The 17,893-nt window shown below is 59.3% G+C and overlaps 1 protein-coding gene across 1 annotated transcript in view; it reads right to left on the reverse strand.

Moving 5' to 3' along the window:
• Positions 1-1,714: 1,714 nt before the first annotated feature.
• LOC144941882 (protein jagged-1-like) overlaps positions 1,715-17,893 on the reverse strand; it is a 28,910-nt gene continuing 12,731 nt past the window's right edge. Inside the window, exons 7-26 of the mRNA XM_078868383.1 lie at positions 17,444-17,563; positions 16,408-16,521; positions 15,307-15,420; positions 13,839-13,952; positions 13,074-13,120; positions 12,476-12,715; positions 11,773-11,941; positions 11,336-11,500; positions 9,168-9,281; positions 8,669-8,782; positions 7,784-7,897; positions 7,224-7,346; positions 6,532-6,559; positions 6,243-6,328; positions 5,749-5,862; positions 5,419-5,531; positions 4,830-5,063; positions 4,254-4,385; positions 3,670-3,850; positions 1,715-3,349 (exon numbers count right to left, since the gene is read on the reverse strand). Coding sequence (XP_078724509.1) covers positions 2,658-3,349; positions 3,670-3,850; positions 4,254-4,385; positions 4,830-5,063; positions 5,419-5,531; positions 5,749-5,862; positions 6,243-6,328; positions 6,532-6,559; positions 7,224-7,346; positions 7,784-7,897; positions 8,669-8,782; positions 9,168-9,281; positions 11,336-11,500; positions 11,773-11,941; positions 12,476-12,715; positions 13,074-13,120; positions 13,839-13,952; positions 15,307-15,420; positions 16,408-16,521; positions 17,444-17,563 — 3,128 coding nt within the window. The 3' untranslated portion in view covers positions 1,715-2,657. The remainder of the gene's footprint in view (positions 3,350-3,669; positions 3,851-4,253; positions 4,386-4,829; positions 5,064-5,418; positions 5,532-5,748; positions 5,863-6,242; positions 6,329-6,531; positions 6,560-7,223; positions 7,347-7,783; positions 7,898-8,668; positions 8,783-9,167; positions 9,282-11,335; positions 11,501-11,772; positions 11,942-12,475; positions 12,716-13,073; positions 13,121-13,838; positions 13,953-15,306; positions 15,421-16,407; positions 16,522-17,443; positions 17,564-17,893) is intronic.

A 17,893-nucleotide genomic window follows, 5' to 3' on the forward strand; every position in this document is an offset into this window, starting at 1 on the left:
TACTTTACACAGTGCACCCCAGTGGGTCTACTTTACACGGGTGCACCCCAGTGGGTCTACTTTACACGGTGCACCCCAGTGGATCTACTTTACACGGTGCACCCCAGTGGGTCTACTTTACACGGGTGCACCCCAGTGGGTCTACTTTACACAGTGCACCCAGTGGGTCTACTTTACACGGGTGCACCCCAGTGGGTCTACTTTACACGGTGCACCCCAGTGGGTCTACTTTACACGGTGCACCCCAGTGGGTCTACTTTACACGGGTGCACCCCAGTGGGTCTACTTTACACGGTGCGCCCCAGTGGGCCTACTTTACACGGTGCACCCCAGTGGGTCTACTTTACACGGTGCACCCCAGTGGGTCTACTTTACACGGGTGCACCCCAGTGGGTTTACTTTACACGGTGCACCCCAGTGGGTCTACTTTACACGGTGCACCCCAGTGGGTCTACTTTACACGGTGCACCCCAGTGGGTCTACTTTACACGGTGCACCCCAGTGGGTCTACTTTACACGGTGCACCCCAGTGGGTCTACTTTACACAGTGCACCCCAGTGGGTCTACTTTACACGGTGCACCCCAGTGGGTCTACTTTACACGGTGCACCCCAGTGGGTCTACTTTACACGGGTGCACCCGAGTGGGTCTACTTTACACGGTGCACCCCAGTGGGTCTACTTTACACGGTGCACCCCAGTGGGTCTATTTTACACAGTACACCCCAGTGGGTCTATTTTACACAGTGCACCCCAGTGGGTCTACTTTACACCGTGCACCCCAGTGGGTCTATTTTACACAGTGCACCCCAGTGGGTCTATTTTACACAGTGCACCCCAGTGGGTCTATTTTACACAGTGCACCCCAGTGGGTCTACTTTACACGGTGCACCCCAGTGGGTCTACTTTACACCGTGCACCCCAGTGGGTCTACTTTACACGGTGCACCCCAGTGGGTCTACTTTACACCGTGCACCCCAGTGGGTCTATTTTACACAGTGCACCCCAGTGGGTCTACTTTACACCGTGCACCCCAGTGGGTCTATTTTACACAGTGCACCCCAGTGGGTCTACTTTATACCGTGCACCCAAGTGGGATTTTACACAGTGCACTAAGTGGGGAAAATGTAGAGCGTAACATTCCAGGGGAGCTCGTGTGGTCATGGCTATTCGGTGTTTTTTGTTGCACTCTTTGAAGCGTGTTATCATGAGGTGGTCGCTGAATGGAAAGAGATCGCGGGGATTTTACGCGGTGACCAGGGGGAGGCCTCTTTAAGTCTGACACTCAACGTCGCTCGGTTCTGCACAACAACAACAAAGCACGGACAAAAGCAGGCGGCTTCGCCTAAATATACTCTCGATTTGGGAAGAAAAATACGTGTTTTTTTTAATCAGTTTAAAATTTATAAAAACGTTTTACAAATAACAGTGTAGAGAATAACATTTCTTAAATTAAATAGAAAAAAAACGCATTAAATAGAGGCCGCAGTTAACTGCACTAATGTCACTAATGCATTTAAATAATTAAATAATAACCATACATAATCATTTTTTCTTCTACATCAGTCACGTGGTGCAAAAACAAAAGCGCGAAAAATTTTCCACCGAGTGCGGCGACCTGGGACCACGGGGATTCGACTCTGAGAACGCGACCCCAGGCTCCCAGGTCCCTCTACTGCTCCCTCCTCCACTGGCTCATCTGAGCCGAGTCAACGCGGGGCCCTCGCGGTGCCGGCGGATTCTCCACTGGCTCGTTTCTGTGCCCAGCCAGAACCAAACCGTCACAAGACGTCGGAATCTGGCTCGAGGCCAAGCAGGGCCAGGGGCGGAGCTAATGGCGCGGTCGTTGCGAGCGAAGTCGGTCGGCGCACAGCGGAGAACCACCGTCACGGCGTCATCTGCACGAGTCTCGACTCGCGACTCGTTCATTCCTTGTGATGTCGGTGGGACACGGCTGGGCTCCTGCAGTGGATGAACGTGGCGCCTCCTGGGCCGTGCCAGAGCTGGCTCGGTTGTGCAGTGGAAAGAGAAATAACAGTCAGAACCAGACACTGGCCCGACCCCAAGTAGCCTGGCCACGGGGTCGCTGGCCTCGCTGGCATCGCTCCCCAGAGGGGGACCCCGCGTGCCACGTGCGCTGCAGTGGGACACGCGCTCCCCCTTGCTGTGGATAACAGCACTGCAGCCAATCAGGAGCCCTGACCCAGCTCTATCCTTAACCCCAACCCCAGCCACATCCATCTCTGCACGGATATTGCGCTGCTAACACCAAACCTGAAAATGGAACGAAAAGTAAATAGGGTCTGGCGAAGCACAGGAAGTTAGGTCTCCAGGGTAGGGAGGGTTAGGGTGAGTGGGAGGGCTGGTACTCGTGGGTGGTTGGCTAGTTGGTTGTGGGTGGGGCTCGAGTTTTGTTGGCCGTCTTCATCCCCATGACAGTGCAGTCCTGGCAAAGGTCACTCCTCCAATCTGGTGCTCACACCATGCCTCCAAGTCACGACGCCAGCTCTGATTAGTTTGCTGCAGTGTTTTACCACTCCATCTCCCCTCTCCGCAGTCCAGGGGTAGGGAGCAGGGTCAATTAAATCTTCATCATCATCATCTACTCGGGGACGCTATGAGCCAAGGACATAATTACAAGAGACGTGGGGTGTGGGGGTCACACAAGGTCCTCGGCGCGCTGCGCCCCCCACACGCGGTTGTCCCTCTTGGCGAGCCGGTTGGGCTGCTTGGGCTGCAGGGCGATGATGGAGGCCGCTGGGCCTCCGGGCCCCTCCCCGCCGGGCCCCACGCCGGGCCCCGACGCCCTGTACTCCACGGCGGTGGCCGCCGCGGGGAGTCGCGACTTCCTGTCCACGGCCGCCAGAACGTCGGGCCGCAGGCCGCGGGCCCCGGGCCTCAGGGCCACTTTCTCCTCATCCTCATCCTCCTCATCGTGGTGGTGATGATGGTCGTGATGGTCGTGGTTATGATCGTGGCGGTGATCGTGGTGGTTGTGGTCGTGGTCACCCACGCCCCTCTTCTCAGGGCCCGCGTCTCCCGCGGGCCTCTCTGCGGCCCCTGGGTCGGCCCGAGCGATCAGGTTCTTGATGCGGTCGAGCGGCAGTCGCTGGTTGTTGGAGGTGGCGGCGGCGGCGGTGGCGGCGCTGTCGGTGGCGGCGGCGACGCCGGTGGCACGGGGGACGCCGGGGGCGATGGTCACCGGAGGCCTCACTTCGGCGGGCAGCACGGACACAAAGGCCTTGTGCTCCTTTGCGCGGCGCTGGCGGCAGAGCCAGAGCAGGCCGAGCGCGAGGAGGCAGGCGAGCCACAGCACCCCGATGAGCACGGCGAGCAGCGGCAGCAGGAAGCCTGGAGATCAGCACCATCAGCAAAATCATCGGGACGGTCACGGCTACAACACTGCATCAGCACCATCACTCACTGCACCATCACCCACTGCATCAGCACAATCACCCACTGCACCATCACCATCACCCACTACATCAGCACCATCACTCACTACATCAACACCATCACCCACTGCATCAGCACCATCACCCACTGCATCAGCACCATCACTCACTACATCAGCACCATCACCCACTTCATCAGCACCATCACCCACTGCATCAGCACCATCACCCACTGCATCAGCACCATCGCAGACGTCCTCAACACCACCCTCTCACCTGGTTCCCGGGGTGCGCGGTCCAGAATCTCCACCTTGACCTCGGCCAGCGCCCTGAGTGCCGTGCCGTTCACCTGCAGCTGCTGGATCGCCTCCAGAAGCTGTCCCGTGACGTCGCGCAGAGACCCGGGGCCCTGTGGGCCTGGTCCCCCGCGGGATCCCGACAGGACGCTGCCCACGGACTGCGGGGTAGGGTTGGGGTTGAAGGCAAGGGTCGAGAAAAGGGTCACAGTTAGGGTCAGGGGGCTGATCCCTGCAGTGGAGACCCATCTGACGGCAGTGGTGTGAGCCAGCAATTACAGGGCTGTACCTCTACCTTGACCTTATATCTACACAGCAGAGGGCAGTGCAGCAAATCTATTGTTGTACTGCACTTCGCTATTGACCCTGCGTGTTTAAGGTGTTCATGCGCATGTGCTTGGGTCTGTCCGCGTGGGGGAGTGGCGGTGCTGTGGTTGGCGCATGGCACTACCCTCCCCCTCCACCCACGCCATCGATGTCGGCCGTGGCGTCCCGGCAACGGCCGACATCGGTGGCGTAAACATGAACCGGTGGAGCCGGTGGAGCCGGTGGAGCCGCACTCACCACGGTGACGGTGACCTGGCCGGGCCCCGGTGTGGCCGCCTCACAAAGCAGCACGACGGGCCGGGCGGGGGGCAGGTCCCGCAGCGCCGGCGAAAAGCGCAGCTCCGAGCACACCTGCTCCACCGTCAGGCCCTGCGAGTGTGGGGGGCATGGGGGTGGGGGGGGGCGACAGGATCACAGGTCACACGGGGGGCTACACTCACTGTGACGGGACAGCGCACACAAGTGGACGAGCAACCACATCAACCAATTCAACAAAAGGAAAAGGATTCCCCCCCGTATAGCCTTAACAGACTGTTGAGGCAAGTGCTGTTAATGAACATCTATAAAGGTCCGGCACCACGCCGGGCCGCCTTTTTCTCCCGAGTACCAGATACTCACACTTGAGGTTGAGTCAACCTAGGGGAGGCCCAGAACCGGTTCATATAATTATCGTCACCCATGTTGACCGTGAGCGGGAATCGAACTCGGTTCGCCGGGTTCTTACAGACATATACACCCGCACACAGCCACATGTGCACACACCCACACGCGTGTGTACGCACACACACACACCCATGCTGCGCGTGTGCGTACCGGCTGCATGTGTGCCGGGTTGAAGTAGAGCGTGATGCGAGAACAGCGGGCGTCGCTGTGTGGGGGGTCACTCGGGAGGCACGCGTCCCTCGGGGGCTCCCTCGGGGGCCAGCACTCCCCCCAGTCAGCGCAAGGTGGTGCCAGGCACCCCCGCGGCCCCACGGGGCGGCACGTCTGGTGCGAGCCGCACCGCGCCCCCCCTCTCAGCGAGCACGGGCGATCGCCACACCACACCTGGGCAGGGCAGAGGAGTTCGGTTAGGGGAGGGGGGGGGCACGGGGACATATGTGGTACAGCTTTCTCAGAGCGACCATCCTATCCCACAATGACCAGCCTGTTATACATTGCATTTTCTTTTTTTTCAATGTCAATCCTGTTATAGCCATCCCATAGTAACCATCTCATAATAACCAGCCTGCAATTCAGAGCCATCTCATTCATAACCATCACACCCATTAATAGTCACTTAACAATAACCCTCTCATTTTAACCATCCCAATGATACGCGTCCAGCAATGTTCCGTTTAATCCCGCGGCGGCAACGGCGGCGGCGTAGTCGTTGACCTGGCTCGCTGGTGGACTGACTCACCCTGGTGCAGTTGATGAGCCCGCCCGAGCACTCGCACGCGTTGCACTCGTCGTCCCAGCGCGAGCCGTGCGCCCGCAGCCGCCCGTGGTGGAAACACGGCCGCTCGTGCGCGGCTAACGGGGGAGGGGGGGGACAAGGGGGGAGACATGGGTGAGACCGACGCAGCTGATGCACCGCACGCAGGAGACGCAGGTGACGCGGGCGTACGCGCGGATGGGCGGTGGGTTTACGGCGGCACGGTCACCGATGGTCCGGTCACGGGGGGGGGGGGGGGGGGGGGGGGTTACGGGCGGCACGGCCTCCGCCCATGGGCGCCGTCGCGTCACTCACCTTCCTGGCAGAGGCTTCCTGAGCGGCCGAGGGGACAGACGCAGCGGAACGCGTTGATCTCGTCCATGCACGTGGAGCCAGCGGCGCACGGGCTCGACTGGCACTCGTCGATGTCTGCACGGCACGGGCACAGCGCAGAGTCAAGGCTGGGCGTCATGGGACGGCTTGCCGTGCATCGGGATAGTCACGGAGGCACCACCGGAAGGCAAGCGCATTCATGAGCGCGCAACTCTTACAACACCGGTTTGGGGGAGATGAGGAGGACCACGATTTGAGTGAACGTCAAAACACTGGACGGGACGGAAGCGGTCTCGGTTCAAAGACGTCGCAATGGACGGACAGGAGTGGAGAAACGACGTGAGGAGACGTCGGTGAAGGACACGGTCACGGCCCACGGTGAAAAGCCCACGAGTAGAATGGAGAGGAGGATGATGTGCACTGCGGGCTCAGCGTTTCCGCGCGTTACGGGAAAGGCAAAGGCATCGGCCACTCACTGATGCGGCAGTCGGGCCCCGCGAAGCCCGGGGAGCACTCGCAGCGGTACCAATTGTCCCCGTCCACGCACGTGCCGCCGTTGTAGCTGCAGGAGGAGAGCACAGGGGCACAAACTCGTCACGCACCTCGTCGCGCACTGGCGCCAGGTTCTGACTTGGCTCTCGTCAACCCGTGTCACCGCGTGCGCCGCCGCCGCCCAACGACGCCGGGCGCCCCCGAGCTCCGTGGCTCCGTTGCGTTTATTTAAGGAGACAAGAGGAAAAAATGTGTGGCTCACATCCAACTCACCAGGGGTGGGGGTTGCAGTCGTTGGTGTCTTTGGCAGGACGTGGGAGCGAAAGGAGAGGAGAGAGCGGAGAGACATGAATGATTAATATTCCATAACGTAAAGCGTCGGGCACTGCGCGCAACACGACACGGCGGCTAAATGCGGAGCGACTTGGTGGGGCAGAGCGACGGACAAAGGGATCCGGAGGCCTGGAAAACACCAGCCCAGCCACACTGGGCCGGGCTCGCCAACCTCACGCTCATCAAAAACACCACCACCCGAACCCCAACACGAACCCCATTCCAAATCCTAACTCGACCCTAACCCATAACCCCTAATCCCAACACTGACGCTACCCTAACACATAACCATAACCTCTAATACGAACACGAATTCTACCCTACCCCGAAACCCTAACCCCTCATCCCGAAACGAACCCGACCCCACCCTAATCCCAATGCTAATCCTACCCTAACTATAACCCCTAACCCTAAGCATTTCCTATCCTGACCCCTAAGTCTGACCACAGACAAAACCCCGTCGGTCATAGTGTGCGGTGGTGGTCATCGGGCAAAGTGTCCGCGCTGGTTGCGCTGCTGTTCGGTGGAGGTGTTGGCGATTGTGGTGGTGGGGGGGGGGGTCACTGGGGCGGAGTGTCCCTGCTGGCTGTGTCGGTGTCCCGTGAGTGGAGTGGTGCGCTGCGGGCCCTCACTGTGCGCACACGTGGGGCCCTCCCAGCCGTCGCGGCACACGCAGGTGAAGGAGGACGAGTCGGCGCCCCCCACGCACGTGCCCCCGTTCTGGCACGGGCTCGACGCACAGCTGCTGTTCCTGGCTGGGGGGGGCGGGGGGGCAAGGGGGAGGGGCGCGTCGCGTTTGTGAGACAATCAATGTTTGTGCCTTAATGGAAAAAAGCGTGCGCATGTCGGCAAGCGACTTGCGGGGGAACGGGGGGGGGGGCGGGGGCGTGCTGGCGTGGAAGTGAACGTGTGCGGGCGCGAGAGTGTACGAGTGGTTGTGTATGCGAGTGTGCAATTACGTGAGAGTGTAACCATGGGAGTGTGCAGGGTGCGAGTGAGCGAATGCGCGAGTATGTAAGCGTGTTTGTGTGAGCGTGTGAGTCAGTGTGTGAGCGTGTGTGTGTGAGTGTGTAAGCGTGTGTGTGAGTGTGTGAGCATGTGAGTGAGTGTGTGAGCGTGTGAGTGAGTGAGTGCATGAGCGTGTGAGTTTGTGTGTGCGTGTGTGTGAGTGTGCATGTGAACGTGTACCCACCCACGCTGCAGGTGCTGCCCTCCCACCCCAGGGGGCAGTGGCACACGAACGAGTCCCCGTGGTCGTAGCACGTGCCGCCGTTGTGACACGCGGTCTCATCGCACTGGCTCTCACCTGCCACACACACAGCCGTGTACATTGGTCCACATGCACACGCAAAGATCCCCCGCTCCGGTCTGCCCCCACAGGCCGGGGGTTGCAGGCTGGAACGGCGCACGAGGAAGTAGTGTGGCCAGCTTCACGCCTTTGTCTCCCCACCATTGACGTGCACACACCGTTCATGTGACCAATTTATAGCTGAGTCGACCTAGTAAAGACCCAGGACCGGTTCAGATATTCACCGCAAATGTTTATCGAGGCTGGTAATCGCAGTGCGCAGACTACTGCTCTACAGCGCACACACACAGCTCCCCCGTATAGCTTTAACAGACTGTTGGGGCAAGTGCTGTTTGCCAGTACCACCTTTGAAGGCCGGCACGGCACACAAGGGGATGGGTGGCCAGCACCACGCCCGGCAGCCTTTCTCTCCCCATAACCAGTTTAGATATTTGCCACTGTTATTGGTCGTGAGCGGGAATCGAACTCGGGTCGCCGGGTTCATAGCACAGACTCAAGACGCACACGTACACACACAAATCCACACGCACACACACGCGCGCACTCTCATCATCACGACAGAGACCCCCCGTAGGGTTGACGCAGTGAGGCTGGGGTGAACATGAGACATGGGTGAGTCGGCACAACCCCTGGGAGAGGGGGCTGGTACTAGGAAACCCAGCTAGAAGGTGTGGGGGGCAGGATGGGTGAGCTGGGACCAGTGGAGTTTGGACGAGGGTCCGGGGGGGGGGAGGGGCTTCAGGGGGAGAGGGGGGGGGGGGTACTCACGTGAGTGGCAGGTGCGCCCCTTCCAGCCGTTGCGGCACTGGCACTGGAAGTCGTTGACCAGGTCGCGGCAGCGCCCGCCGTTGTGGCACGGGTTGGGGTGGCAGTCGTTGATGTCTGCCCGAGGGTGGTGGTGGTGGTGGGGGGGGGGAGGGAACGATCATTGGTGATTGCGCTTTGGGATAAAGAGTGGCGGGGGTGTCCCGCGAGAGTCGTCACGACGCGAGTGTGCCAGGGCGTGTGGGCAGTGTGCGCTCTGCGGATGCGTGATTGTAATGTCGTGGGCAAGTTCTTGCGTATGTGCGTGTGTACGTGTATGTGCACGTGTGTGTGCACGTTTGTGTGTGTGCGCGTGCGTATTCGTGTACCGTGGCGGCCTTCATAGATGCTCGCTGACATCACTTTCCTAACAGTCTGTTAAAGGCTATACGGTGGATCTTTGGAGTGTGTGTATGTACGTGTGTTTTCTTTGTGTACGTGTGTGCGCGCGCGTGCCACGCACCGGTCTGACAGAGGTCGCCCTCCCAGCCCTCGGGACACACGCACTGGAAAGCGCTCACGCCGTCGATGCACGTGCCTCCGTTGTGGCACGGGTTGAGCTGGCAGTCGTTGATGTCTGCGCAAGGTCACGGGCGAGAGAACCGGGGGGGCGCCATCACACTCTCAGCGTCGTCAACGCGATCGTCATTCAGTGGATGGACAACTTCTATCCGTGCCTTGCTGTCTTCCCATCTTCCCTATCTCCTTCGCTCTCCAGCTCTGTCCTTCCTTTGCCGTGTCCCCCACGACACCGTCTCTCCACCTCTCCCTTGTCCCATCTCTGAGTCTTAGTCCCCAGATCCTCACCTCGTGTGACTAAACAACTTCAGCCTGGTGCTAGCCTTCCGTGCGTTGCTCCTTCCCCTACCACGCACCCACGTGTGTGTGTTCTCCATCCGTGGCGTGGTGCTGGCCACCCACCCGCTTGTTTACCGTGCTGGCCTTCACAGGTGCTCGCTATCAGCACTTGCCCAAACAGTCTGCTAAAGTTATAGGGAGCTCATTGTCTTTGTCTCCATCCGTACACCCAGCCAGGTCTCGTTTTCATATCTGCCACCACCACGCTTCTATGAAATTAAACGTCTACAGTGCGCGATCCAAGAACGCGTGGCTATAAGAGCACGTGGTCGTGCCAAGCGGAACCCCACGATGCGTGTCAAGGGCAAACAACGTTTTCAATCGGCGAACATTTCCAGCTGCGATGTACGGACGGGAACCCGGGACGCCAGCGAACACGGAGCAAGGAGTCCACGAGGTGGGGCAGACGGGGTACAGAGACAGCGCGCTTGGAACAGCGCCCAGAGTCAGAAGCACCGAACACGAATGATGGAAACAACTCGGAAAAAACCCCCGTTGGCCGCCGAGCGGGTTTGGCCGAGAGGGACGAAGGGCCGACAGGGATGACGGGCCGTCAGGGACGAAGGGCCGACGGGCGAGACTAGCGACGGGAAAGGCAGCCAAGCGAGACAATGCGACTGAGAAAATGACCAGGGCAGAGGTGAAGCGATGAGATGAGTTCGGAAGCGAGACGGATCGCGGTGTCCGCAGGACCGTGAGAGATGTAGAAGCGTGGAGAGACCACGAACGAGGACGATGGTTTTAAAAAAAATCGGAAAGAAAAGTCGTCACCTCGTGTCCGTCCTGATCGGGCGGGAATGCGAGAGCGGAAGAGAAAGCGGAGAGGGGTTTACGGCGCGGCCACCGGACGTCGGGATTCACGTTCACGCACGCGAATACAGCAGCAGTGGAGAGAGCATGTCCGCACACCCACACACGTCCACACAACCACACGTCCACACAATCACACGTCCACACGACCACAGGTCCACACAATCACACGTCCACACGACCACACGTCCACACACGTCCACACAACCACAAGTCCACACAACCACACGTCCACACAACCACACGTCCACACATTCACACACGTCCACACATCCACACACGTCACCACAACCCCACGTCCACAAAACCACACGTCCACACAACCACACGTCCACACAACCACACGTCCACACGTCCGCCGAGCCGAGTGGCTCCGGTCAATATCGCGATGCGTGAGCGGTGCCGCGTGTCGCAGGTCTCACGTGAAACCCTGCAGCCACTAGAGGCGCTGTCGCCTCACCGCAACTTCAACAGAATTCGAGGTTCTCGATTCGAAGCGCGACCCCAAAGTGGGACGAGTGATCGACCCCCGCGAAGGAGAGTGGACTCGAGTGGGCCAAAGGGACATTGGTTGGTGAACCGGCCCTGATCAGCATCATTAGCAATCATAATAATTAAAGTTTATAAAGCTCTCTTAAACAATGCAGGATCATCAGCGGGCCAAAGGGACATTGTTGGTGAACCGGCCCTGATCAGCATCATCAGCAATCATAATAATTAAAGTTTATAAAGCCCTCTTAAATAATGCAGGATCATCAGCGGGCCAAAGGGACATTGGTTGGCGCACTGGCCCTGATCAGCATCATCAGCAATAATAATAGTTTAAGTTTATAAAGTGCCCTTAAACAATGCATGATCATCAGCAACCGCAGCAACAGCATCACCAATCATCAGCACCCCACTTGCACCCGGTCCTGGAGGGGCATTGTTGTTGTCGTTGCCGTCGTTGTGGAGGCCACTCACTCTGGTGGCAGTAGGTGCCGGTGAAGCCCTGCAGGCAGGAGCAGCTGAAGCGCCCCCCCGGGAGACTCGCGCAGCGCCCGTGGGGGCCGCACACCCCCGAAGACACGAAGCGCACGCCCCCCGCCGTCGTGTTGGAGGCCACGGCCACCGTGCAACTGTCAATCACTTGGTGGGGGCGGGGTGGGGGGGGTGGACCACATGGGGGGGGGGGGGGTGGCGTCGTCAGGACCGATTATGTTTTTACTTGGAACCTGCAACCTATATTGGGATGTCTGATTATGTTATTGGTAATATGGTGGTAATAATGGTGGGGTTGGTGGTGATGATGGGACTGGCGGTGATGGTGGGGCTGATAGGGCTGGTGGTGATGATGGGGCTGGAGGTAATGGTGATTACGATGGAGCTGATGGTGATGCGGGGGGATGATGACACCGTACCCTGGCAGGGAGCCGTGTGGCAGTGGTCGCGCAGCTTGGAGCAATCCGCGCCCTCGTGGTCCTCTCCGCACGAGCACTCGAATCCGGTGCCAGTCGCGGTGCAAGTCCCCCCGTTCCGGCACGGAGCCGATGAGCAGGGGTCGCCCCCCGTGGACACCCCCACGGCATTCTGGGAGAAACGCGTGCACACACGTGTTCATTGCGGGAGTCCGATTCCCAACCACGGCTAACGCCAGTGGCGAGTGATACCCGAACTCATCCTGGACCCCTCCAAACCCCATCTGCCTTTTCCTTCACTGACCAAGGTGGTGAAGTATGGTCACATTTCCCCTATTACTGGCATGGCGTGGTGAGGCATTCGTCCAGCAGTGGATTGAGAAAGGGGCTGTGTGTTCCTGCCAGTGACTGCAGTGAATGCGCGGCAGAGAGTGCGTGGCGTGACTACAGTTCGAGAGCACTTTCCTCTCTTCGCATTCACTCCGCACTCACTCCGCACTCACTCCACACTCACTTCGCACTCACTCCGCACCCACTGCGCACTCACTGCACACTCACTTCACACTCACTCCGCACTCACTCCGCACTCACTCCGCACCCACTCCACACTCACTCCGCACCCACTCCGCACCCACTCTGCACCAAACCGAGCGAGACCCCAGGTACAAAGCAGCAGCAGCAGCAGCGGAAGCCGAGACCCCCTCACCTGGCAGCGGTCTCCAGCGAACCCCGGGGGGCAGTCGCAGCGGGAGGTCCCCCCAGTTTCGGACACACAGCGGCCCCCGTGGAAGCACGCGCCAGAGGGGCACGGCTCGGGCCCCCCGGGTGATGACGGGCCCCCCACGGCTCCGGTCTCACCCGAAGCCACCACGCCCCCCGGTCCGACTTGGCAGAGAGGCCCGGAGAATCCCGGGCGACACTCGCAGCGGTAGCCGTTCACCAGGTCCTGCGGGCAGAGACCGCGTGAGCTCCGAGTCCCACCGACCGATCAGAACCCGTGGCCAGAATTGCGAATAATTGACGAAGAGAAACGCGGTGCGAGAGAGAGGGACATAAATAACGAGACACAGAGAGATGTACACAAAGAATGCCAAAGAGAGAGACGCAGAGACAGATGTGGACAAATGCAGCCAAATGCAGACACAAAGACAGAGGCAAATATAACTTTGGGGATCTCTAAATAAGAGGGGGGGGGGGGCTGTGGGCGTCGGGAGTGGAGACGGCACAGGAGGGGAGATTCCGGTGATGTTGATGGGGGGCAGGCGGGGTTGTAGAGAGGTGGGTGGGGGGGGGTGCGGCCGTACCGTGCAGGAGCCACCGTTCCGGCACTGCCCGACGCAGTCGTCGATGTCTGGGGGGGAGAAACGGGAGGGCAACGATCAGCGACCTCATCCCACCCCGACGACCAAAACCAACCGGACGACGAAATTCGCACCGCGGGCCGCCAGAGGCCTCGTCGGAGTGGAGGGGCGCGTGAGCCGTGGGCGGGAGCGCCGATGCGTGTATTTATCCAGAACAGAATCTACGGCTACGCTCACGCTGCGTGCGTGGAACTATGCGGTTGAGACGCGGATGAACCCTGAGAATAGCGAAGCCCACGGAACCGAACGGATGATACGAGAAAACAAGGCAGTGAAAACTAGACATTGCAAAAACGAGTCAAATCTTCGATCGACTTGTAACTCAGGATCGTGACTATTCATCGCATACTTTGGGGGGACAGTGTGGGGGACTTATTTATCGTGGTGTTGGTTAGAGTGCAGGCAGATTGGTTGGACACACAGGGCGCCTATGGTTCCGTTGGTTAGGTGCAAGGTAATGGGTTAGGGTCCAGTGGGTGAGCAGACGAGCGAATGAGTGACTGGACAGTTGGATGAGAGGGTGGGTGACCTGGTGAGACTGTGGGCGAGTGAGTGGATGGGTTTGCGGGTGCGAAGAGATCGGCACGCCGTGGCGAAGTGGCAGCGGATTGTGTTGACTGGATGAGGATGCGGGCGAATCGACGGGACACGTGGTGGTCGTAATGGGTTGTGGACCACAGGGGCCGGGCATGCAGTGCGGGCACTGACTGGTGTCACAGTCGTGCCCGGTCCAGCCGGGGAGGCAGTCGCAGTAGTATCCACCAATGAGGTTGCGGCAGGAGTGAGCATTCACACAGGGGCTGCGTTCACACTCGTTAGCGTCTGCACACGCGGCCATGCACACACGTTTGCACGCACATGCACGGACACACACACATGCACACACATGCACAGACACACGTGGGTTAGTGGGGCCTGAGCACATGCGCTGCTCACCCACGTCCTCACTCACCCACCCACCAACTCTACTAATAAATCATTCACTCACTCACCCACCAGCTCAACTTCCCAATCATTCACCCATCCAGCCACCCAAAACCCAACCACTCACCGACACTCACCTACTCATTCACTCGTCCAGCCACTCAATCAATCACCTACCCGTCCACCCACCCAATCACCCACTTCAACTGAGACACCACGGCATACGTTGCTGATCAGGCACAGACGCACCTGCTGCGCCACACGCACGACACAACTCACAGGCCACGCATTCGCGAGAATTCCGTGGGTGTCCCGCAAAAGGAGAGACTGGCTCCTCACCCGAGGAATGTGGAATTTCAACCCGACGAGGAGGATCACATTGCTTTTATTCCTGAAAACCGTCACTCTGAAGAGACGGGTTTCTGCTATAAAGGACCATTGCCCGAAACGTCTCGTATTTATTATTGTGAATGTATGAGGTCAGCGCAGCGTTTATGACGAATGCATTTTTTGTCTCTACGGAGGCGCCGCGCATCCGCCACGCCTGCTGCGGGAAGTAGGGGGGGCATGGGGAAGATAGGTGAGACAAAGGCGGGGGTAAGAAGCTGGGGGGGGTGGGTGGAGGGGTTACCCCCCAGGGTGGATTCCTCGACTCCACCAAACCGCCCCCTAGGGGGTGGCAACGGCAGACACAGAAGGGGTCACGGAACAGCAACAGGGGGGCGGCACGAAGCGCGTGGCCCCGCATAACTGCGCGTCCCTGCGGGGCCCAAGCGGCCGTTCCCACGTGGTTATTTTTGGGGCCACCGGTGGCGGCCGCGCTCCGATGGAAATAGGGGCTGGAAAGCGGAGCCACGGCCGCAGTGAAATTACCCGCGAGCGCGACCACAAATCACGGGCGCCGTGTGTCCACAGCGAGACATCGCGGCGCGATCAACGCTCCCGGCCACGGCAGCGGAAAAGGGTGGTCGGTGGGCGCGGTGGTGACAATTGTGGCCGATGGTTGGTGGTGGTGTTCGTGATTGGTCCCCTCGCCCATGTAACCACCAACGAACAACCCGTCCCACACAACTTACCAACGTGCCCACACGATGACCAACAAATGTACCCACCGACTCCCACCAATTCACAAACTCGCCCACCCACTGACTCACAAACGCACCAAAACCCACCCACTAACCCGATCATCCCCGTCACACCCTCCCCCCACCAACCCCCAACAACGGCAGCAGCCCCTGCCCCCGTCGCTTACCGAGCTGGCACGTGCGGCCCCGCCACTGCGGGAGACACAGGCACTCGAATCCGCCCACGAGGTCGCGGCACGTGGCGCCGCGTCCGCACGGGTTCGGCGAGCAGTCATCCACGTCTGGGAAGGAGACACGCGGCGAGAGGACGCGAAGTGAGTGGGCACCGTGGCGCAGTCACCTGCGGCTCACCTCACTCACCCGACTCCTCTCACCCAACACCCTCTCACCTACCTGCAGGCTCAAGCTCACCTGGCACCCCTCACCAAGCCCCCTGCATTATTCATCGACGTTTCATCGCTCAGCAGCGCAGGTAAAATGCTGCACCCCCCCCCCCTCGTTAACCTGATCCCCTCCGCTATCCTTTTGGGAGGGATGGATGGGGGAGGGGGGAGGGGGATCAGCGGCACCTGGAGGCAGATGGGGGCCGCGGGCCTAGAGGCGGCACCACGGGCTCTGTCCTCATCACTCAGGCGCCTCTAAAACATTCATGTCGCCACCGTGTAACAGCCCATGTCTGGCAGCTAATTAGTGCGATATGGGCGAGAAGGGGGGGGGGCAGTGGGTGGGAAGGGAGGGGGGTCGTTGAGAAATGGGGGGGGCGCAGTGGGGGGGTCGAGGCGCAGGGCTGCATCCGAACTCTGTAATTTCAGACGTGAGCGGCTATGAAAACGTGTTGTGCGTAGAGACGGGGGTGAGGGGAGGGGTGGAGGGGGTGTTGGGTAAACTCTGGTCGCGGCGGAGACGAGATGAGGCTTAATGAGTCGATAATTCCCTGGCAGGTGCAGCGAGCGGGGGGGGGATCCCAACACCCCGCCAGCGAGGGGGGCGGGGTGAGTAAGGGGAGTGGGGGGGGGTGACTTGTTGCTTTGTAATCGCGGGTGAGTGAGCTCCACAGGTGAGTGGGTGAGTGGGTGACGGAGTGAGTGAGCACAGAATATGGGGGGGGGGGTGAGTTTGAGTGGGTAAGTGGGTGAGTGAGCATGTGAGTGAAGTGAGTGAGTGTGAGCGAGTGGGTGCATTAGTTAGCGTGTGAGTGAGTGTGAGCGAGTAGGTGAGTGAGCGTATGAGTGATTGAGTGAGTGCGGTGAGTGAGGTGGCGTCCTCACTGTCGGCGCAAGTGGCTCCGCTCCACCCAGGCCCGCACTGACACTCGAATCCGTGCGGCGTCTCCACGCACGTGGCCCCGGGCGCGCAGGGCCCCGAGAGGCAGGCGTGCTCCGCTGCAACAGCAACAACAGTAACGGCCGGTGACCACTAAGCGGCGGTGACGTCAACACGGCATTCGCGCCAGGCTAGGTGCACTTGGAGTGTGGAATTCTCGCTTCTGGAAGGAGGGCGTCACGGGACAGACCCGGCTGGTTGCTGTGCGTTAACTGTTTGCACACGCGGCTAGTTGGGTTACAATCCAGCAGTCATCATCATCGGCCAGACGAGTGCGATGAGTTGTCACTCACTCGCTCCGTCACCCACCCTCCCACTCACTCGCTCACTCACATCCTCACTGACGAACTTGTTCACTCATCCACCCACCCACTAACTCAGGTGCACTCCACACTCGCCGGCAACTGCTTTGTCTCCATCTGAGCAAGCAGTTGCGCTATGATGAAATTATGCAGCTCGGTCAGGATTGCATAAAATGTGCACGTGGTGAAACTCATTGCTAAATGCTCGCAACGGGTTGCAGAGACCTCCACATATAAGCGCCGTCATTGCGAGCCCAGGAGTTGTGAAACTAATCGCTCAGGTGAGGACCCAGCTGAACGATCAACCATCAATCCCTCCACGAGTCTCCCTCACAAGAGAGACCCATCATCTCATCTCACCTGGCTCTGTATTATTACATAGAGGCGACTTCTGACGGACTGACTGGCGGCTTGATTTGCCAATCGATGGAATGACTGATTGAGTGCTTCATGGAATTGATCTAGTTATCGATTCATCGACAGTTTGCCAGCTTAACTGATAGATTTAGCGATTGGTGGAACGACGGTTAATCAAATTTCCGGGAATTTAGCCGACCCGTTGAATGGCAGGCTGCTAACCAGGATGATGAACCAGTTTAACGATTTAGTTGCTGATTAATTTCTTGATCAGTTGACTGATTGCTGCAGCATCGACAAGACTGATCAGTTGACGTCTCACCGATCTCGCAGTTGCGGCCCGACCACCCCTCGGGACAGACGCACTCGAACTCGTCCGGCTCGGGGTTGATGCAGGTCCCCCCGTTGAGGCAGGGCGAGTGCGTCCCGCAGTAGTTGAGGTCTGCGTTTGAGATGGGGGTTAAGGGTCAGAGAGGTCCGGCCGTTTGACCGCGCACACAACGATCAAGATCGCCCCTCTAGCATTTAACAGGCTGCTGATGGCAAGTGGTCTTCACGAGCACATATGAAGGCTGCCACGGCGCACAAGAAGGTGGGTGGACAATACTACGCCCGGCCGCCTTTGTCTCCCCAGTGTCGATGTTTTCGCACACTGCACCAAGTACGCGTTTAAGACTGGATGAGCCCCCCCCCCGAACGCTTGTTTGTACGGGTCGTGGGGGTTATTTGACCATACTTTACCATGCTGGTTAGAGCAGGTGTATGACGGTGG

This window comes from Lampetra fluviatilis, chromosome 25 (genome assembly GCF_964198595.1).
Source record: "Lampetra fluviatilis chromosome 25, kcLamFluv1.1, whole genome shotgun sequence".
Classification (NCBI taxonomy): Eukaryota; Metazoa; Chordata; class Hyperoartia; order Petromyzontiformes; family Petromyzontidae; genus Lampetra; species Lampetra fluviatilis.